The 22,821-nt window shown below is 41.3% G+C and overlaps 1 protein-coding gene across 4 annotated transcripts in view; it reads left to right on the forward strand.

Moving 5' to 3' along the window:
- ldlrad3 (low density lipoprotein receptor class A domain containing 3) overlaps positions 1 to 12,963 on the forward strand; it is a 91,788-nt gene extending 78,825 nt beyond the window's left edge. For all 4 annotated transcript variants that reach the window (XM_082539066.1, XM_082539065.1, XM_082539064.1 and 1 more), the window contains 2 exons: positions 10,079 to 10,481; positions 11,060 to 12,963. In XM_082539066.1, the coding sequence (XP_082395192.1) occupies positions 10,079 to 10,481; positions 11,060 to 11,264 (608 nt within the window). In that variant the 3' untranslated portion in view covers positions 11,265 to 12,963. The remainder of the gene's footprint in view (positions 1 to 10,078; positions 10,482 to 11,059) is intronic.
- Positions 12,964 to 22,821: the final 9,858 nt, after the last annotated feature.

Below are 22,821 nucleotides of genomic sequence, written 5' to 3' on the forward strand. Positions count from 1 at the left end.
GCATTAGATGGTGTGAAGAGATCGAAATAAAACCACTACAAATGTCTGCTCTGCTGCTAAAGCTCTCATCTCCAAAGTCAACAACTGGCACATACTCATTCTCCCGTAAATAAAAAGAATCTAGTGTTGCTACCTCTGCTGCGTGTTTTTGTTGACAACGGATAAGCCTCCCACCCTCACACCTACTCTCCTTCTTTACATAGTGTACATGAAAAATTAAAGGAAAAAAATCAGCTAAATCACAATGCAGGCAGAATGCCAACGAGAAGGATAGATTGCTAGTATTAAATCCAAGTGTGGCAATTGTGTTGTATTCTACATGCAGATTTCAGTTTATCTGCAGGTGTAAACATGTTCCAAAAGACAGTGAAAGTACTTTTCTAATCCCCCCCCCCCCCTTTTTTTTTTTGTAGCTGTGCTCATTGAAACTGTAACCATCACTTTAAGAGTTTGGGCTTTTTTCACCCTCTAGACTCCGTTCTGCTGATAGTCTCGTCTACAGAGAATAAAGGCATTAATGAACCAAAGAAGTTGTGGTTTGTAGTATCTTCCCCGCACACCCCACTTTTTTTTTTTTTTTTTTTTTTTTTAATCACCATGTGGCGTGGGTTTAGTTAACACGCTCTGGACAAGGATGAAAGGATTTATGGAATTTTGTTTGTACTGCTGTTTTCACTCGTATGAGGATCTGAGAGCAGTCTGTCTGTGAATACGTGGGTGTGCGCGTGAAAATGTTTGAACTTTATTTCTGCTAAACTTTCAGCAAGTTCTGCTCACGAATGTACGTTCCTGACTAATGTTCACGCTGTATTCAATGGACCGGGTCTTAATGCCACGCGTGTGTATCTGTTTGTGGGTGTGTTTGAAGCCAGATGGCATGGCTTCCTCGTCACACTCTGCAAACCCAATGCACGCCCTCTCCTTACCCTGGATGCCCGCCTAATACTAAACGTTGCACCGTGCATGTGTAAACATGTGAACAGCCTGACACCTAGTGGTTCTCTTCTCCGTTGTTGTGCACTCTTGTTCCCTTTGCTCGCCAGTGTGCTAATACATGATGGTAGGCATTTCATCCATTGCACACCTTATTTTATCACTCCGCTTTTGCAACGGTGGCAGGAGAAATTCCAAATCAGCCAGAAACCTCGTACCCATAATCAGCATCAGACAAAGTTACTATATCTAATATAGGCTACAGCGGCGACTTTCCTATATCAGCTCTAGCATTTGAAGGCAGGCGCACTCCGGGGGTTGAAGCAAACCTGGAATGCAGAAAGTGGAGGATGATTACCCATCCCCCCACGCACACACAGCCTCCACCCCACCCTACTTTGAGCGCTTTTTAAATTTGAGACTTTGTGAATGTGAAATGAGTCTTCTGTGCATGGGGAAAGTACAGAACATCTGTGCAGCCCCTATCTTATCCCTCAGGAATGAGCCAGAGGGAGGAAATATCTTCATTCCCTTTATTCAGAGGCGTTTTAAGTGTGGCAATTAAGATATGTGGAGTCTTTTATTAGGCCGATTTTTTTTTTCTTTTTTTTTCTTTTTCTTTTGCTCGTTCATCTTCGGATAAGTGTATTCTGACAGTGGCTAGTTAGCATATTCATTGGCAAGTAGCCAAAGGAATGGGCTCCATTAAAAAAAAAAAAAAAAAAATGCTTGTATCTCAGCAACCCAGCGGCATGTCAGCCGTTGATCTGCAGAGTAGTTTGATTAAAGACAGACAAAAGAGTGCTTTGGAGCTTGTTTTAATCACTGCACTCTCAATAGCCTATTGTGCACTAACATCGGCCCTCACTTTGCTTCAGTAGCTGCATACAGTTTTCTGTGTTTGTGGACATGTACTATATTTTCACCAGTATTCTGTCTCATGTGCTTTGAGGCAGTTCCTCAGTGAATTTTTGTTTTTAATTTCAGTTAAGGCATATGTTGATGTCGAAGCTTAATCTCTGATTGCCTACAGGCTGTCCTACATTATCATGTGAATCTTAGTAGAAAGTGCTTTCCAATGACTATTGACCAAAATATGAGTGTACACACATCGTTTGGTACTGTCTGATTGGTAGGTAACAAAATCTTACTGTATAGTACTGATATATTATCAGAAAACATCAACTTTCTGAGTGCTTAATGTTTTCTGCTAAATTCATCATGTTGTTGCTATATTTTTTTTATTTCTAAACTGCTTTATCTTCAGCGTTTCATCAGCTACAGTCTTCAGCTACACCTAATTTCTTTGTATTCTCCTTTCAAGGAACCAGATGTTTTTTCATTTTTGTGGTTTTGAACTTGAGTTGTTCTTTGGATAGTTCTTGTCCAGGTCATCCTTCTTTTTTAAAGAGCGACTGTCAGTATGTACGATGAAAATCAGGAGTGAGGTACAACAGTGTGTGTCTTCAGCCATCTGTAAAACACGGTAGAGGCTCTGTCATGATTTGGGGATCTTGTTGAATTATCAACACAGAAAAGCACCATCAGATTTTAATCCAATAATTTGATGTAATACCATTTGTAAATTGTCTGATTGGCAATGTCTTAATCTTTCTTAATGACGACGATCCCAAACACACTGCCAGTGCAGTCAAAGCATACCTGGATAGAAAAACACTATCAGTCATGGATTGGCCTCCCCAGAGTCTGGACCTCAACATTACTGAAGCAGTGTGGCTCAACAGACAGCAGAACAAAAAGCAGCAGACATCCAAAGAAGAGCTTTGAATGTCCTTTGAGAAGCCTGGAGAACTATTCCTGAAGCCTGCTTAAAGAAATTACAAGAAAGCTTACATTAGAAAGTTTAGGTTGTGCTGACAAATTAAGGTTCTTAAGCTTTATAGATTTGTACAACTTAGTTTTTGTCTTGTATACTATATTTCCATTTACTTTTGCACGTTTCAGTAAATTATGGAATAAGGTTCGACGACCTGAAATTCTGTCAAACTGTAATTTTCAGACTCAAGATGTCTTTTTTTTATGATACAGAGTAGGAAAATGTCAAGAACAAAAATGAAATCGGGGAAAAAAAATAGTATGAGCTATCGGCCAAATTGTTGTTTTAAATAAAAGGTACCAGTTAAGAATTGCACAGTTTGAGTGCAAGCCTATCATTTAGCTATTTTTACCTAGTAGGACCTCGCTTGATCAAGGCTGAATTCCTGACAGCTCCCATTCTTGTTTTAGTCCTTTCTAATTCACACAAAAATAGGAAAAAGGGAAGATGTCAAAAAATAAAAACTGTTAGCAAGGTTTAGAAAGGATGACACAAAGAGATGCAGACAAAAGGAGTGTGTTCCTGGTACTGAAGGCATACAGCAGGGGGTCTGTATGACTCGTATCTCATTTAATAGATTTTAGGTGGAGTTCAGTTTGGCAAAGCTGTGTGCATAAAGCTTCAAAAGATACTCTCTCTTCCCTCTCCCTTTTGGACATGTTTCTTTCTGTGTCCTCTTTTAACAACCGCCTGTGACCTCTGTGCGCTCCTTTAAATCTTCTCTCTCATGCAGAGGTAATAAGATCAATAGAGGTGGGATATAATGAACTGCTGAAAAGTAAGTAGTAAAAATTTGGAGAGAAAAAGTGAGATAAGGATGGGAGGTGTATGAGGGGGTTTGTTTGTTTGTTTTTCTTTTTTTTTTAAATGATCCCTTTAGCTATTTATAACAATTTTGCTTAATTTATTCTCAAGCTTGGTGTATCAGAATGGCAAAGTACATTAAATATCCATGACAGTAAATTACCAGCATGACCAGCAAGAAAACACCAAGTAAAGAGACGAGGAGAGGAGAGGAGGGAGCACCATGCAGGGGGAGGCAGACAATAGACAAGAAGAAAAAGATGGGAAAACAAAAGGCACTAGAGGTAGTTGAGTGTAGGCGAGAGGGGAGTGTGAGGTGGAGAGATGTGGGGAGAAGGCACTCTGATGTGATTAGAGGGGCTTTGAAAGGCTACACCTCGCCCCTCTCCCCAAGCCTCCACATATGGAAGCTTTACGAGTTTATAAACGCAGTGTCGATGCAGTGTAAGAGGTGCCAGTGGCGCTGAGTGCAGCCCCTTTCAACATGCTGCCATATGAAGGGGATTATTCTGAGTAAATATACTACAATGCACTTATTACTTTTACCATTTTTATCCTAACCAATTATCCACTCAGTATGGTGTTGTTGTTTTTTTGTAATATTATTTCATTGTAGCCAATTATTTTGTTAAAACCATTGACAGCTATAGAATTACTTTGTGGGTTAGTACTCCTGGTTGGGAATCACTCATAAGCTCCAACTTTGTAAATTGTGAAAAAGCAGGATTTTAAAAGTGTAGTTTTTGTAATGGTTGTCAATTAAATAAGATGAGAAATCCTTTCACTTTGGAATCATGAAGTCAAACGTGGCCAAGCGGCTTTGCTGTTGCTCAACAGCACGAAAGTATTCAAGCCTTTCATGTCTAGTTTGACAAGACAGGAAAGCTTGTAGTGATCTTTGATGTTGAGCTTTGATCATGACATTTAGGTCAAATGGAATGTCCTGCTAGAGTTCCTTGACAAAGCTATTGGAGAAGGTTAATAGGACATTCACGACGAGTAAAGAAAGAAATGTGTTGCGATTGCTACTATGATGACATGTTTTATTCATCAATTAACAAGTTGCAGAAATTGTAGTATCAGTGTTTGGTGAAACCAACCTGTGTCTTTAAAACGGTAGCAGTCCTCCTGGTTCACTTTCACAGGGTTTTCAGTGGTCTTGTAGTTATGCAGGTTTACTATCTCTGTTGATTGTGTGTCTTTTAGTAATCAAAGAGTGATGCAGTGATGGGATTGCAGGGCTATACGACTGTAGTTTTAGTCATGTTGAAGAATTCATTCGGCACGGTTAAGCTACCTCAAACTGCCAGAAATGTGAACTTTACATCAGTTCCCAGGAGTTCCTGGTAGTTTTCTACCTTTTTTTTTTTTTTTGCCTGTCCCATTTGGTTCTTTAGCCGTCAGAATTGTTGTCTGAAGACCAACAAGGATACCCAATGGATTTACTTTGCCAAATGGATCATCACGGCCTTGCCGTATTGGTCCATTTGATCGACCTTTGTTGTTATTATTTATTTTATTTTATTTTCAGTTGTTACAGACGGGACAGACATGACTGGGGGATAGGAAAGGGAGAAAGAAAAATGAAGGAAAAGAAAAACAGAAGGGAAGAGGGACCGTGAGAAAGGGCACTTAAAAAGAGAAAGAAGAGAAAATAAAATCTCCTGGGTCACCTGTTGAGAGAAAAAGAAGAGACAACAAGCAAAAAAAAAAACAGAGCAACATACTAAACACAACACCATCACGTTAATCTAGCTAAGTGTAAACAGCAGTAAATACTAAATATTGAATGTTGTTGTGTAGCAAGCAGGACCGACAGCGCACAATGTGCTTGGAAATAGCAGCCAATAGAGGTGTAGTTTATGTCTATGAAAAATTAACACCCGTGTGCACACCTGTGTGGATCAGCACGCTTGTATTCAAAAGGTTTCCCCATGTAATGGTCTGCTAGAGGATGTAGAGAGCCTTGTCCCCCAGGGCATGAAGCAGGCATGGAGCCGGCTCTGCCAGCAGCCAGCTCTGCCAGAGTGAACCGAGCCGCAGGCCCAGAGGCTGGAGGGCCGAGGGCCCCCTTTGCCCCGGATGAGGCCTGAGCAACAGGCACCAGGCACCGCCAAGTAGTCACCGGGAGTGAGCTGGTACATACCTGAGCGCCCAGCCCGGACACCAAGAACCACCAACGCACCAACCCCTGAGGGCATCAGTTACCGGCAGGGAGTGTGGTGAGGGGAGATAGGCCTTTGGAGGGCCTGGGAGTTCCCAGAAAGGTGGAGTGTAAGACCCAACATGACATATAGACACAGACAAATAAGGTAGTTTTCTACCTTGTGCCACTGGATGTTTACAAATCTGAATGTCTATGGTGCCGAAAGTCTTTGCAGTATCCTATATAATAAACGACTGCACTAGATTTTGCACTAGATGTGTGAACTTGTTCCTCACAGAAATTAGGTTTACGGGCAGATAATAGCAAGCTTTACAGATCAAAGCAAATAATTATATCCCGTGTGCTGTGACTGTGTGTCTGTAAAGAATGGGAGTTTGACTGGGACTCAGAGTCACTGTCATCAAAAATAAATGGAGTAAATGGAGTATTGATGCACAGATACCAGCTGTGCCTTCTCGCTCTCTCTTCAGTCTGGCAGCAAGTTAACACACAGCAGAGTCCACAGGCCCAGCCCAGACAAGATGTTTTTATTCATGTAAATAATGACCTTGTGTCTCATTTTATATCATTTATTAGAATATTTTTACAAATAATTTGGTTTCAGATCCACCGTGTTGCACTGACTATAGATAATTATTGAAGTTCTGTATCGTGTTGCTCCAGCATCATTACAGAGCTTATCAAAAATTCCATTTTGATGATGAGACCTGCTCACCTATCTCTGCATGTGATGATGACACCATTCTTTGTACCATAACTTCAACTAAACCATACAGAATAGGTAGCAGGGCTCAATCACGCACACAGTATGGGGTGGGAGGTGGGGGGGCTGCCACACAGGATCCATCCCCCTCTCTCTCCCCCTGACAGAGAGGGTCTCTGCTTCACCCTCTTTTCTCCCTGTCTTTTTATCTCCTGTGTGATTTGAACAGCCTTTCAGACCTCTGCCGCTAATGCACCAAATAGGCTCCCATTGTTAATGTTACAGCAATATGAGTTTCTTTTGTGTATGTTTCTTTCTGCTCCCAGAAGGCTGCACTGAAACCCGATAGGCAGCATAGTTTGGCAGTGGTGGGATCTCTTTATTTGCGCCTTTTTTTTTTTTTTTTATTTAAATAGGTAATTATGGAAATGATTCTTCTTTGTTTTTGCCTTTCTCTACTGAGTCCAGTTCATAATTAATTGGTAGCGTGAAGGACTGGCCAATTTAAAAATCACAAGGGAGGGGTCGAGGGGGCTTGTTTTAGTTGCTGGTGTCTGGTTGGGTAGCAGGCGGGTGGAGCATCTGAATTAGATTAGATTTAATTAAGGCATGGGGGCCCTGACTATACACGCTGGTTCACAAATAGGCTGTATGCCAGGCTGGTTGATGGGAATTCAGCAGTATGTGTGAGCACACTTACAAACACGCACACACTGCAGAGGTTCCCCTGGGCCTTCAAGGTCAGGTAGGCAGAGGAAACCTGCAGCTTGGTGTCTGGAAGAGAGAGAATGGAAGCTGAAAACCATCTTCTGTCTCGACAGAAGGTTGCTGGTTTGTCAAAACAAACAATTCTTCTGATTAGAGGCATAAATATATCTTAATGTTACGTAGCAGTTAAATCAGAATAAAATTTGGTTGTAAAAAATGTTTCTCATAGTGTTATGCTTTATTGTGTGTTGCACAGTGATGATTTGTACTTGCTTTCAATCAGTCAAAACTTATTGTGTCCATGTGCTGAGGCAGCTAGCGCTTTGTGCTATGAGGTGATTTCATTACACTCTGGGTTTCCTTCCATTATCTGGGTTTACTGACCCTAACATTAGGAATCAGGATAAGCAGCTACACAAAACTGTATTATTATTAAGTTATTATGAAGCCTAATTTCATAAGGGTTTCTTCTGAGTGTTCACATGAAAGGGGTGGTGCTGGCACCATTTGACCAATCACAATTACTGGAACTGGAACAGAGCTGCTACTTTGATAAAGTCCAGCCTAGTCAAAGCTTTTTTTGGGGAAGAAAACTGTATAAGTTAACAGATTTATCAGTGTGACAGCTCTGTCTTTAAGATAAGGACTGTGATGGATCATAATTTAGTATTTTATTAAATTAATGCTTAAAAGGCATTTTTAGTTTTTATTCTTACAGCTGCAGCTTTGGCTGTGTTCAGCAGTCTAAGAGTAAAGAGTAAATATAAAAACACAATTCAATAGTAGGCTTAGTTTACATTCAAATCTAGTATAGAAGTTAAAAAATGTCTCCTGTTTTGGATCCTATATTAAAACATACAAGAAAATTGTTGTAAAATTGTTTGCAGAGACTGGAACATCAGAACTTTCACATTTTTTCCTTACTTTTTAAATTAAATAAAATTTCATTTTTCAGCATTATAAAAGCAGATACAGATAGTTAATATCGGCCAATATGCGTGTAAATGATTAAATAAACAAATACAAACTCCAAAGGTATATTATATTTTATCAGTTAACAAATATCATCCAGTGTTCCTGAATGTGAAGGTTTTAAACTGTGCAGTATCAATATCAGCCTTAAAAATCCTGAAAAATGTCCTTCAGGTTCCTTAAATATCTGTCAGGCTCTAATTTTTTGCTGCTTCAAGCTGTCCCCTCTCCAAAAATGTAGAACTTTCCCTTTGTGTACACATTGGAATCATAGCATGATTTGAATTTCCGTCCTTACTTTCAGCTGCTCACTTATTCACCAGAGGTTACCACAGCAGGGAGCGCCACATATTTGATGTGGCAGATCCTCCTGGGACTGAACTGGAAAGCTTTCATTTGTTAGTCCGATGGTTTACATATGTTCCTGTTTCCTTGCATATTAGTAGTGTGTAAATTGATGCAGATGAAATCAGAAAGTGGACTTCCATTTCATAAGCATCTTAGCTGGTATAATAATCACTATGAAAGACTCACGTTAGTTGACTTTGAGCTTTTTGTGGTTCTGTTCTCTGGGTCTCTGTACCTCTACCTCATAAATGCGGAGAAGATCTCTACTCTGTACTAAACACAATATCCCTCAAGAGCCTGTAAGTCTGTATAAGCATAGAATACTTCAAAAAGCTCCAAAAAGGCTTGCCTTACCTTGCACTTTCTGGGGATCTAATCCTTACAGTTAGAAGCACTTTCAGACTATTGATTTGACCTTAAGATGTCTTGTAATGGTCATTTCCTGGCAAGCTATCTGGGCAATAGCCTCAACTGTCTGCATGATGGCTTGTGGACGAAGAAGTTAGTTTCCTAGGCTTTAATGCACATGGCCTTTTAAGTAGCAAATGGAAACCTTGAGCAGAGAACGAGGAAAGTATTTTGAACTTTGAGGTTTGATATTCACAGCCTTAGTTAGCATTAGTGTAATTTGAAGTGAAATAGCAACTGTAAAATACTTAGATATAGTCATTTTTCCTCAGCACATCCTTTCTGCAGCTCTGTAATAAATAGATTTCTTTCCACTCTCTTGCTGCCTCTCCTTAATAGAACAGTACAGTCAGCTGGTAAGCTGAAACACCATTTACATGAGCCCCATCCCGACGCCTGATTGAAATTCTCACACTGTAATATCAGTCAGCGGAAATATTTAAGCGGCCCTTCCTCATCCTATCTAAAATAATAAGCTGCAGTGCCCTGTAGCATTACTGTCATCCTTTTCCTCATTTCATGCAGCAGGTAGGCTGCTCTGCGCTTGTGTGTTTGGCTCCAGCTCTCATTGTGAACATTAGGTTCACTGGACTCTTGAGTAGTTTGCAAACTCTGCATCTCCCTGGGACAAACATGGCAAAGTGTGACGGCCCCTGGTGTTTCGCTGCCCGCTCTCATCTTCAAGTTGCATTTTTCTAAAAATGCTATAAGCTGTTTTGCCCTCACTATGAATTATTTAGCTTCCCTCTCCTTTCTTTTTCTGTCATACTAAAGAGTCCCTGTTTATGAACCAGGCTTTAGAAGTAGCCTCTGCACTGGTGCACCATGGTTGATTTGTTCTCTTTGTCTCTTGGAGCTCTTCGGGTGAGTTTGACTGCTTTATGCGTATTGCTTAGCACTCTCATCTCCAGGAGAGGCTGCCGCTGTTGAATCACATAGAATACATTTCCAAATGAACCTAAAAACAATTTACTGCTTGATATTCATGCCTGCCTCCTTTACTCCCTTCTCCATTCCCTTGGCTCTCCAACACCACAACTCATCTTCCTTAAATTAAATTCCCCTCTTCCTCCTCCTCTACATCCTTCCTTCCTCCATTCCCCTCTGAGTCCCTCAGCACCACTAATCCTTTTTTTTTCTCATCCACCTACATTATGCATCCTTAGTTTGCTCTTCATTTCCTTCCTCTCTTGCACAGAAGCTCCTGGCCAGGACTTTGTGACACTGGACTATCACCTGCGTTACTACCCTAGCATCACCTACGCCGTCATCGGCAGCACCGTCATCTTTGTCCTTGTGGTAGCCTTGCTGGCTTTGGTTCTCCATCACCAGAGAAAACGCAGCGTCCTGCTGCCCAGAGGCGTACGAGGAAGTTCACATACCCACCACCATCACCAGCCCCTGCTGCTGTCCCGTCTGGTCATCTTGGACCGAGGACACTTACACACTGGAGGTCCGGCACTCTCCCCTGGCTCACCCACCACAACCGGTCAATACAGCTCAACACCTCGAGCTCTGCAGCTACTGTCTGGGACCCTGTATCCCTCAGCACCTTCCATGGATTCCCCTCCATCATACTCACAAGCTGTTCTAGATGTCAGGTGAGATGAACAAATAGTTCTAGTGTCTGTATACATATTTCTACATTTTCACACTGTAACCTAAGACTGATCCAAAAAGAAAAATGAAAAGAAATAACAGTGCTCAAATGTGCTGTTCTATCAAACTATGATCTACTTCCAATCAGAAATCTGTCAGCATGCTTCCCACGGGTGCTTTTATGTTATTTGCAATGAACAATCGTGTAACTGTTGTATACTCATTTATTATTAAACACAAATGTTCCTGTTCAGATATTAGCTCCAAAAAAGAGAACATTTGCTAAAATGGCAAAATAATAGTAATGAGATCCTGATAAAAAGAAGGAAGTTTGCTTTCTTTTAACAGACACTCAGTGTTCTTGTTTCAAACAGTGGGAAAAAACTAAACAATTGCATAATTATTCATATTAATGGAAACTAAATGAGAAAAGGTGAAACTTCAGTTCAAAATAGTTCTTACTTAACTCCATTATATTCTCAGATGGGAGAATACATCCTGTTTTGTTCTTTTTCCTTGCTCTTGATCGCTGGCACAGAAACGATTGTACAACCCAGTGTAATGTTTCTTCTGTCTTTAGTCGACCTCCTTGGTTTGACCTCCCTCCGCCCCCTTACCTCCAAGATGGAGAGCTTGCTTCAGAAGGCGAGCTTCCTCAATATGAGGCCCCACAGGACCCCGTGAGCCACCCCGCGGCTCATCCCTGCACCCCCTCAACACCCAGAACTGTGGCCACAGGCGAGCGGCCGAGCGATCGCTCCGGAGAGGAGTCGGCCCAGCTGTAGCTGCTTTAGTGGAGACTGATAGACCTTAAAGACTGCAGGACTCAAGGACCAGGCTGCAGGGCAGCATGATGCCAGGACAGTCCACAGCAAAGACCCGCTTGAGGTGATTCAACAAGGACTGACAGGCTGAACAGTGACCTCAGCTTGTTGCTGACATATCACTGAAGAACATCTCTCCCTGGTGGACTGAGCTTGTGTGTTGGCGCCCCCTGCTGGGATCACAGCTGTACTAGTTTGGTTGAATTCTCCCCCTGAAGAATTACTGTGTATATTACCTACCAGTGACCACAAACTGTATCTCTAAAGAAGTAGGAGCTATTTCATCAACATATTCATTAACATGTAATGTTGTGTGTCAGTGATGATATTTGTCTTTGTGCGTTACTTTTCTGCAGCACTTGGAGAGCGAAGTCAGAGTCGTGCAGCACTTTGCGACACTCCCCTCTCAATTTTAGATTTCGTGTCTACAATGTCTGACTTTTATTTTCGATTCAACTGCAAAATACTCTAATAATAGATCAAATCTATCCTGCTGAGAAGATTTCAGACTTAACAGAGTCCCATGTAGCTGTGGCAAACGGGAGCGTCTCAGTGAGAGAGAGTTTTTATCTGATTGAAGTGCTGATGTGAAACATGAACTAATAATATGGCTAGTGATAAATATTAACAGTTGCAGATTCTTTAATAGGATTTTATTGATATTTGTTAAAGATGAGTGGAGGTTGTTTCTTTCCTTTCAGTATTTGTTTGTTCACTGTTTCTTGTCATTTGGTTAAATTCCAGCTGAAAATGTGAAGAGGACCAGAGTTAGAAATTATATAGATTATATAAGTTATATAGTTAGAAGAGCAGAAGTTATGTAAGTATTAAGTTTCATAAATAATTCCTCTAAGCAAAAGAACCACCCTGCTGGTAATGCATTTCTATCTGAAGGCCTGTAAGTATTTTATGTAAACACAAAGAAATAGAAAATACAAAGAATTGTGTTGAGGCCTTATTTTATGCTAGTGCCTTCTTTGTTTGTGGTATTCAACAATAAGCTGTCAGACAACCTTTTAAGAACACGCTGTCTTCCAAAATGTAATGTATTTATATAACTTTGTGATTCAGAAAATTCATCCTCAGTAGTATTAGAATCACAAAATTCATATCCGAATGCTCTTTTATTCATTTCAAATGGTTTGTTCAACACTGTACACACACACACACACACACACACACACACACACACACACATGCATACATATGTATGTGTAAAAAATAGAGAAAGTTATCTATTTTAAGTAGAAGGCTACTTGGAGTTTAAAAGTGGGAGATGAATGTGTAACAGTGAAATTAAGTTTTTAGTTCTCGCCTAGAGGCAGCGGTGATGATGCAGGTACAAAAATAAAAAACAATCAAACCAAAGATAGTCATTATATAAACCTATTTCCCTCCAAAGGAACATTTATTATGCCTGTAACTTTATTATATCAGAACATGCAAAGGTTTATTGGGTAAAGCAGAATTCATGTTATTGCTGTAAAACTGGAAAATGGTTCTCAGGACAGATTGTACCAGTTAGACGATTCAGTTTATATCTCAGTTTCTCTTTTTATTTCTCATTTGTTCTCATACATATTTGTGAAGTGGTCCATGATGATCTTTTTACCCTTTGTATTCTGTACATTGGAAATAATATAAATATTTCTGACTCAGATATTACGTGTATGGCTTTTTTGTATGCAATTCTTATATATTTATTTGTCATGAGTCACAATAGTCATTATGACATTAAATATTTTTTTTAAATACAGGTGTTGATAATAATGTTATTATCATCTGGATGATAGAGTGTAAAAGCAACATACCACAGTGTAACAGTACAATAGCACAATAATGAGCTAGATGTAGTAATTCAGTAAAAGGACTAGATGTTGTAGTCCCTGATAATGCATTGCGTTAAATGGTGAGAATCTTGAGGGATGGCTGTTATGAGGAAAGGCAGCCCACAAACTTTACCAGCAGCACACATCGTTGTGTGCCTCAACTTTCAGTCTTTTACCCAAGCTAATCTGCCATTTTTGGGGGGATTAGAGATCTGATCTAGGTTATCATATTAAGATTTGGGACACATCGTCAGTAGTGGACCTTGGATTCATCGGATGTTTTGGCCATTATCACTAGACACCCTCGTCCAAGATTCAACTTCCTCATCCAGGATTCAAACTTTTTTTTTTTTCAATTTCTGTGTCGCACACACATAAAAATTAAAAAAATATCATCTCATCCTGAAATCATAAACTTTCCCTGGAAGCTCCATGTTCCACGTTCTCTGTCCAGAATAAAGTACATGAAATTGTGCAGCACTTCAGTGAGGTGACCTCAGGTAATCTGGACCACTTTTTTGTAAATCAGTTGGGACAGTAATCTTACATATTACATTCAACTGTTAACTTATTATGATTAATAAGGATTGCTAACTCTCAAATGTACAAGGCTGATGGGGTATTGTGGTCACCCCACTGGGCGGGTTTGTGAATAACGTGGGATTTTGAAATTTGCACCACAGGTGTGTTGACTAGGAGGCTGAGGGGTAGCGGTGACAGCTGCCAGTATTTTGTTTTAATTTTTTTTTAATTGATCTAATAAAATATAACTGCTCACAGACGCAAACAGCTTTCGAAACTTCAGCTTTCTCTTATTTTTTCTATTAAAATGGGCAACTAACATAGCAAAGGGATGCAATAATGAAATATATTAATGATATATTTTTTAATAACAAGAACCATTATCTTTTTTTTAATCAAATCAGCGTTTTTGATGACGTGTTTTTACAAATAGTCAGGTGAAGAGGATTGGTAACTAAAATGCTTTTATTATTTAAAATGTCGGAATTTTACTGACAGTCAATTTCAACAATGATACAATGTTAATTCTTTTATTGCTGATTTATCTACTTATGGATTCTCTTAGGTTTGATATATTCAGGCCACTCACCGTGTATTTTGGGGGGCAGTCTCAAAGTAAGGCCGTTCCCCTTAGCAACCAGTGAACAACAAAATCACATGATAAATACCAAGCACTGAGGCAACAAAGCCTGCAACAGTTTAAAATAATTTGCAAACCGTAACAGTAAATGGCCCACCCCAAGGTTGTTTCTGCTGCTGTATCTCTTTAACCTTTTCAAACAACCTCTGTCAGAGATGGTTGGTGAGTAGTTAGCATGAGTCAGTGCTCTTCTGCCCACAAGTATTGATTTCCTTTACTACTTTCTCGAATGCCTCAGTGGCAGCTGCGCGGAGTCATGCAATGTCGCAGTTCTACCAACAGATGGAAGCATTTCACCATCATGAAAAAACCTCAAGCCTGTGCAGAAGCTGATTTCTGTTCTGCCAAATTAGCATACGTATCAAATATTGTTTTGTGTGGCTGTGTTCGTGTGTGCGTACAGCTATTTATGTATTGCTTGATAAAAACAAAATTCAAACTTATACCGTCAGATGATTTGTGTTCATGGCAAGTATCCAAATGTGTTACACATAATTTAATGGGTACAAAACAAATATTATCTCCCTAGCCACCTCAATTTTTATTGCAACATCCCTCAAAGCCCCCCGTTTCATCTGGCCCCTCCCACCCTAATATCCGCTTTACAGATAGCGTGATACCATCTTTGACAGCACTCGGCCCTCTCCTGTCCTTTCCATCGTTCTACCTGCTCCCTGATTCCTAATTGTTCTTTGTTCCACTCTTCTCAGTTTTTATCTTTCTGCCCTTTCTCATTTTCTCTCCTCTGCCTCCTCCTCCCCCTTTCATTGCAAGCCGCTTATACTCTGATCACCCCGCACTCCTTTACCTCATCTTAAACTGTGATGCTGGAGGCCCATGTTTGCTTAGCCCAAGCCCTTAACTACACAGACCTTTAATTAAAACCCTGCACACTTCTCTTTTTCTGTCCGGTGAATAAGAGGAAATCTGGACTTTCTGCATAGGCTGCTGAATAGTGTGTGGCTGGATCAGTGGAGGCCATCCCTGTAAATATATTAGGTCAGTGGAGTAAGAACAGTGAAGACGATGCAAAGAATGACAGGAAGAGGACTATGTTTAGAAACTGGGTTGGCTGTTATGATGGTAGTAAGGAGAAAGGCGATGTTAATGTTCATGTAGATGAGAAGCATTGTTAACAGATACCATGGCAGCATTCCAAGGAGATGAGCCAGAAAGTAGTTTTACTCTCTTGAGGGTCTTTCATTTAGCATTACCATAGCTCTCAGCTATTGGAAACAGTGCAAGTGTGATAAAATCTGGCTTATATCCCACTTGTAATAAAGAGGTTCATTCTTTCAGCTAGCACTAGATGAGACTGATGAGGTTACTCTATATTTTATGTTTTATTTAATTTCTAATAACATTATTTCAGAAAATGAAGGAGGGATATAAATATGGATTTAGTCACGTAAGTGTTTACTGTTCATTTTGCTTGGATTCATGCAATTCTCCCAGGGCCACTTTGCTCGCACATACACGAGCACGCACACTTACTTGGCTGTTGTGCCACTGCTCCAGTGAACTGAAGATAAGACCCAGTGTTTTCACATGTAAATGGTGTGCGCACAGAGGGGAAGGAGGGCGTATTGTTAGCAGGAGCAGCTCTGAGGAGCTCTGCTGAGGGTTTGGCCAGTGGAGCCCTTATCAGATGAAGAGCAGGCCTCTGAGGGAAGGAGGGGTCGGCGAAGGACAAGGGCTGTGTGGGGTTGAGGGGGCCAACAGGAGAATAGAACAGCTGGCGGAGTCACGCGTGCAACCCCAAAAACACACAGAGGCCAGACACACTGAGCACGGTGGGAATCTCCTCAGCTAAGAGATTCACAAACACACGGCGTCTAGTGTGATTATCAACCACTAGCCAGCAAGGCTGAGCACATAATCGCACACACTGCAGTCAGAAAAGAGGACCATTTCACACAATCGTCGGCACACATACACACCAAAACACAATCGCAAATACACATTTCCATACAGGCGTCTTTCCACATCATTAGTCTAACACACAAGCAGGAAAAGAAAGACTATGATGATGCTAAATGCACAGATAGCTGAATGACCTTTCAGAAATGAGCTTTTTTCTCTGAGTGAAAAAATCAGCAATACTTTGAACTGCCACCTGGCTTGTCTTGCTCCTATTCACACGCTACAATAAATTTCAGAATAGGACAGATTCTCGTAAATGTGAAAAAGTGAAAAATATGCACTTCTTGCAGCAGACAACATGCATTTCTGCTCCTGAATCGGTGTATGTCACAGTCTGATAGTCAAAACAAAAAAAGTACAAGTTCATAGGCCATTCAAAAGAAAAGTCAAGGACATGTTCATCATATACAAATGTAAAGGCCTCTTTACATGTAGTCTTTTAAATTCTATTGGATTAGTTCATAAATATTAAAACATGCATTTATAATTTTTTGTACGTAACTTTAAAACTATCCAGTTCCCCCTTAAAAATAAAGCAGAGGTATCATTAAGTCAGACAGCATACCGATAGAAACAAAAATTCCTAATATATATGCATTTATGCACATATATGCAGAAGTCAGACCAGCATTAGCAGCTGAAACAGTAACACTTCCCTGCTTAAGAATAGGCCGGGGTGTTGGCTCTTGTCCTTTCCATTCAGGCCAGTGTTAAACACACAAACTAGCATGCTAATGGGTAATCCCTGAGGACCGGCCACCTTTGTCCCAGCCCTAAGAGGATGTCTCTCTCTGGGCACTGGGTGACAGCCACCAGGCTGCCTGCTCCTGGACAACCAGCATGCTGCCAGATACTGATCTCAGTCCTCCAGAGGGATGCCAGCAGGTTGCGAGGCTCTGATTGGTGTCTGATGGGCGGAAGATTGGCGTCTGTCCCGATTTTCTTTTTGTTTCTCCTCTATCTGTGATGCACCAGGAGGAGGCTTGCTATCTTTCTTGGTGAGAGGGAAGTGAAAATGTAGTGTAAGGCATTTTGTCATGCAGCAGGTGGTCTGTATGCGTCAACAAAGAGATCCAGTGGATCTGATAGACTTTTACTGGTTGCCTCAAAGCCATGTTGAGTGACCTCCAAAGATTTGAAAACAAATAGTTGGTTGACCTTTGTATTTCTGTTGAACAATGGAGAAAAAATTAATGGTTTTGGGAGAAGTGTAAAGGGGGAGGGGGGTGGGTTTTTTATTTTAATGCAGTGTTGAAAGGTGTTCCTGTGGTTATAAGCACTCAAGCATCCCTCTCTGTGGATTAGGACATTCCACACTGCAAGGTGGACACTGCGAGTCTCGGAAAAGGCTGCCATTGATTTGCTGAGAGGACATTCCACAGTGCAAGGTGCAGTAAGGAGGCCAGAGGAGGAGGTTAATCCTTTGGGAATACTTCAATTCCTAATCCTTGTGATGTGATGTGTTTTGTAGATTACATGAAATACATGAGCAGAGGGAGACCAGTGTGAAGCTTCAGAATTAATGACAACATCATGTAGCGTGCGTGTGGTATTATATGCTGTCGGCCAAAGGATAGTCATATGATGATGATTATTTTAAACAATTTATCCAGGCCTAGTTCTATACTGTCTATGATGAAATATTGTGGCCTCATCCCAGCTCTGCACCCTCATCTGTCTTTTCACCCCCAGAGAACCGAGCTCCACATAAAGCAGCACCCAGTGCATGCACACACATATACACTCACTACAATCCCACATACACTGGCAGTAAGCCAGTGTCTACCCCTTAAAAATACCATATATTGATACTATTTTAAACTTTCACATACATTTAAAATTGAGCTAGGTATCTTAAAATCACTTATATGTATACTTCCCCCATATTTAATATTCCTCAGCTTGAAAACAGATCTGCATGTGGTGGTCTCATCTTGCGAGCTACCTCCCACGATGCAAAAAGTCTTTTGTTTTTTTTCCTCAGTACGTGCCATGTTCCCTAACAATTCCCCACCCGCAACATCTATCTTCATGCGTGCATCCTCATCCATACATGAACTTTCATGTCTTTTCATCATACTCCTCACCAATATTTCCACCCTTCCCCCAAGCTCCACCCTCACACTTTTAAAATGAAACACACGCAGCATAGAAACTATACGTCTATCCCTGGCCCAAGTCTCCCTACCACCCAAAGCCACCCCATGCCTCGCACGTTCCCTTCAAACAGGGAGCACGACACAGGGCCCCTCCATCCTTATCTTCCCTGGGCCTCCCCCCCGGCTTGTTCCATCCATCATATCTGCCCCTTTCAGCTTCCATCGTGTCCCCACAAAGGCAGCTAACCAAAAGAAAAGCCAAAAAAAAGGGGGAGAAGAATACAACTGCTACCATGCAGAACAGTGCTGGCTAGAGGACTGCCTTTTGTCCCGGGCCATGCATCTCCTCGCCTGGTCTCTCCTACAAACCCAACCCTCTTCTCTGAGGGAACAACAGCCCCTAAGGCTTGGGGGATGGGTGTGGTTCTGACTAAAGCAGTATATAGTTAAGGTCCCCTTGATGGCCCCTTGGTCACCAGCAAACCCTTCGTGTTGAGCTGTCAAACGGGGCGGCCCTGGGCACTCCCCTTGCATCCACAGGCACACCCTCTGGGGGGCAGTAAGAGCCCCAAACTCCTGACTCGGGGGCCCCAAAAGACGGGGCTCACCGTGCTCTGCTGACCTGACCACTGAGGCTCTGTCAAGTGGAACCATAAAGCTCAGGTGAGGAGGGGGACTTGGTGTACATCTGCAGGGAACTCTTAATGAAATGGAAGGGGGAAAGTAAAGGATTTACATAGGTTGACATCAAAGGCACCTTTGACTTTTGTGTGGTATGTGCACTCAACTGTAAAGCTGGTGGAACACATTTAATTTCTGATAGCGCAGAAAGAGAAGAAAGAAAGAGAAACGCCTTTCATAGCAGTTTGTGCTGATTCAAATAAGGCAGAAGCCAAAAATAAAAAGATTGAGGAGGGGAGTGCATAAGTGAATGGGCAGCATCCGTTAAATGCAAACAAAAGCTGGTGTCTTTCTGTTGGTGCTGATGTTCTGCTGCAGGCCATCCTGCTTTTGTGGCCCAAGGAAGAGAGGGAAGTCCCTGCTTGGTCACGTTCACACCCTCTTCAGATAGAGCACCTCTCTCTGCTGGTCATGGATGTTACGAAGTCCTGCAGCTGCTTAGACACAATTGGAGGTGGAAGGGTGGAGAAGATAGATGGTCGGGAGCAGACACGAAAACAAAATGATGTTTAAGAAATCAAAATAAAAACTAGGATGACAAATGAAGCAAAGGGAAAAAAAATGCACCAAACTTTTTAAACTGGTAAGTATGTAGAAGTTGATTTTTTTTTAAACAGGAGTGACATAAAAATATATTAAGGCTAACCTGGAGAATTGTAGAGGATAAGGATTATGCAGAAAAGGTCAGCAGACAGGAATTATTAATGAGGAGAAACCCTAGGTCAGGGGAAACAAAGTACATGTTGGATTATCCAAATTCAGTGTGCTACTTTATTAGACCCTGGAGACCTGTGAGGCAGATATCAGACTTGCAGAATAAGAGGAGCTGGAAGGCTGGAGAGAGGAAACTACTACTGATAATTGGAGAACAGTTTCTAGCACTAAGAAAGGTGCAGACACTGACTGTTAACCTTTTTAATGACTATTTAAAAAATGTTACCATTTTTGTCATAGTTATTTTTTATATATGTGTGTGTGTGTATATTCATTCAATCTTTGGAGATGTAGGGAAGGCAGGAATGGAGACAATGAGGACAAAATTGGAACTTGTAACACACACACACACTCAATCAGTCCTCAGACACACAGGACCCTAATGGAAGCGTGACTGACCACGTTCCACTTCTTTTCACAAGAAGCACAATGGTGTGCTGAAGCTGCAAAAAGCCAGTTGCGTGTGTGTTTCTGGCGTTCGTGTACGTGCACGCGCGGGTATGTTTATTCATGTAGGCCTGTGTCCGGTCTTCGCACGCACAGATTGCGATTTTCCCAGGTGAACAACGCCATACGGAGCATTGCATCTTCAAGCTCATTAAAGACCATTCTGACCTATTAGAAAGCATTCAGCAGGGTGTGCATTCCCCCAGACTCCTGTGTCAGGGCACAGAGCCATGCCCAAAGGCCTCAGGGTGGGGACCTATGCTAAATGAGCCGAGGGAACACACCAGAAGGAGCTGATCCCTTTTCTTCGGTGATCGCTGGTTGTTGTGTTGATGGATAGGATGAGTGGCGGGGTCGGGGAAGTGGGGGTAACAGCTTGTTGAGTTCCCTTACTCATGGAATTCAAAAATTTATAGTAACTGTTGAATAGAGGGAACGATGAGTTATTAAAACATTTAAAATTGCATCCTTGTAATCATTTAAATGACAGGGGGAGCAGTAAGTTCACTATCTGTGTAATAATTATCATTTTATTCCTAACATATCTGTTAAGATAGCAGTGTTGTGCTGTCATAACTGATCGGCAAAGACAAAACACCCCCCCTTGTGGGCAGCAGTATGAACAATCAAGTGTCAGGCCTCTATTGATTCCAGTGAAGTGGAATTGGACCAGAAACCTCTGTGATGCCTTTAAGTTTCAAACAGATTGTAACATGTGTGTGTATGTTTGGAGAGACGAGAGAGGCAAGTGTTGCAGCATTCACCCCTGATGGTTATAAATGAGAGTCATGTCAGCAAAAGGACCCCAAGCCATCTGTGATACTCACAGCTGATCTCATAGTGTGATGCACTACACACACTGAAACACAAACTGTGTGAGAGGAACCAAAACCTCTGCAATTTCTCATTTTTTCTCAGATTCCCACCCCAGGGTTAAATGTCTTAAATTACATTTCAATTAGCTTTTAAACCTGAGTCCTGTTCTCACCGGTTGTGATTGTGGGTTATGCAAAGTTCCATTCAATGTCCTCTCTTCCAAGGATTTGGTCATTGCGTTATTTGTAGCTACTTTTGTGGCTTTAGTCTGACAAAGGAAACAGAGATTTATTTTAAAAAGCCTTACCAAACTTTGTTTTTTAACTTGCATAGCTATCAATTTCAGGAAAAAATTGCCAGTTTCATGTTTTCTACCATGCTTAAGTGACCTGCCTGTACAAATGACACATGGGCTTAAAAAAATACATTTTAAAAAATCTATTTTACTAAGACCTAGAAATCAGACAGAGACACATAGAAGATTTTAGGCAGAGGTGTGGACTCGAGTCACATGACTTGGACTCGAGTCAGACTCGAGTCATTGATTGATTGATTGAATCTTTATTTTGAACATGTTGAAAAAGTATAAAAAAAAATAGAATTAAAAGAGACAAATGAACAAAGCAAACAAAAGGAAAACGAGCAACCACAACTCCAAATAACGTCCATGTTCAAAAAGGAGCAGGAAGAAGCATAAGCTTATTTAATCCCACCCCTTTTCCACTATCTAGTATCAATAGACTACAGAAATACCTCCTTGTAATTACATTATATGTTATGTGTAATTTTTTTTTTTTTTAATATATACACATATATGTTTCTATCTATCCATACCTACGTATATACACACATACGCACATATACACATTTTCAATAACCCCATTAACACCTGAAGGATACACAACCTACAATTTTATATATATATATATACATATATATATATATATATATATATATACATACATATATATATATATATACATATATATATATATATATATATATATATATATATATATATATATATATATATACATACGCCCTGCCCGTGATCAGGTACCCTGCTGGGGTAATAGGCTGGCCAAAGGAGGAGATAGAAGCCACTGACATAAAGACAAGAAAGCTCCTTACCATGCATGGAGGGTTTCACCCCAAGTCCAGCACCCTGAGGCTGTACGCTAAGCGGAAGGAAGGGGGCCGGGGACTGGTGAGTGTCAGCACCACAGTCCAGGATGAGACAACGAACATCCAAGAATACATTGGGAAGATGGCCCCAACTGACCGAGTGCTCAGTGAATACCTCAGGCAGCAGAAACCCAAGAAAGAGGAGGGAGACGAGGAACCATCATGGAAGGACAGGCCCCTGCACGGTATGTACCACCGGCAGATAGAGGAGGTGGCTGATATCCAGAAATCCTACCAGTGGCTGGACAAAGCTGGACTGAAAGACAGCACAGAGGCACTAATCATGGCAGCACAAGAACAAGCTCTGAGCACAAGATCCATAGAGTCTGGGGTCTATCACACCAGGCAAGACCCCAGGTGCAGGCTGTGTAAAGATGCCCCAGAGACAATCCAGCACATAACAGCAGGGTGCAAGATGCTAGCAGGAAAGGCATACATGGAACGCCATAACCAAGTGGCCGGCATAGTGTACAGGAACATCTGTGCCGAGTATAACCTGGAAGTCCCGAGGTCAAAATGGGAGATGCCCCCAAGGGTGGTGGAGAATGACCGAGCTAAGATCCTGTGGGACTTCCAGATACAGACGGACAAAATGGTGGTGGCTAACCAACCGGACATAGTGGTGGTAGACAAACAGAAGAAGACGGCCGTAGTGATCGATG

The sequence above is a fragment of the Aulonocara stuartgranti genome, assembly GCF_965226115.1.
Source record: "Aulonocara stuartgranti genome assembly, chromosome: 7".
Lineage (NCBI taxonomy): Eukaryota > Metazoa > Chordata > Actinopteri > Cichliformes > Cichlidae > Aulonocara > Aulonocara stuartgranti.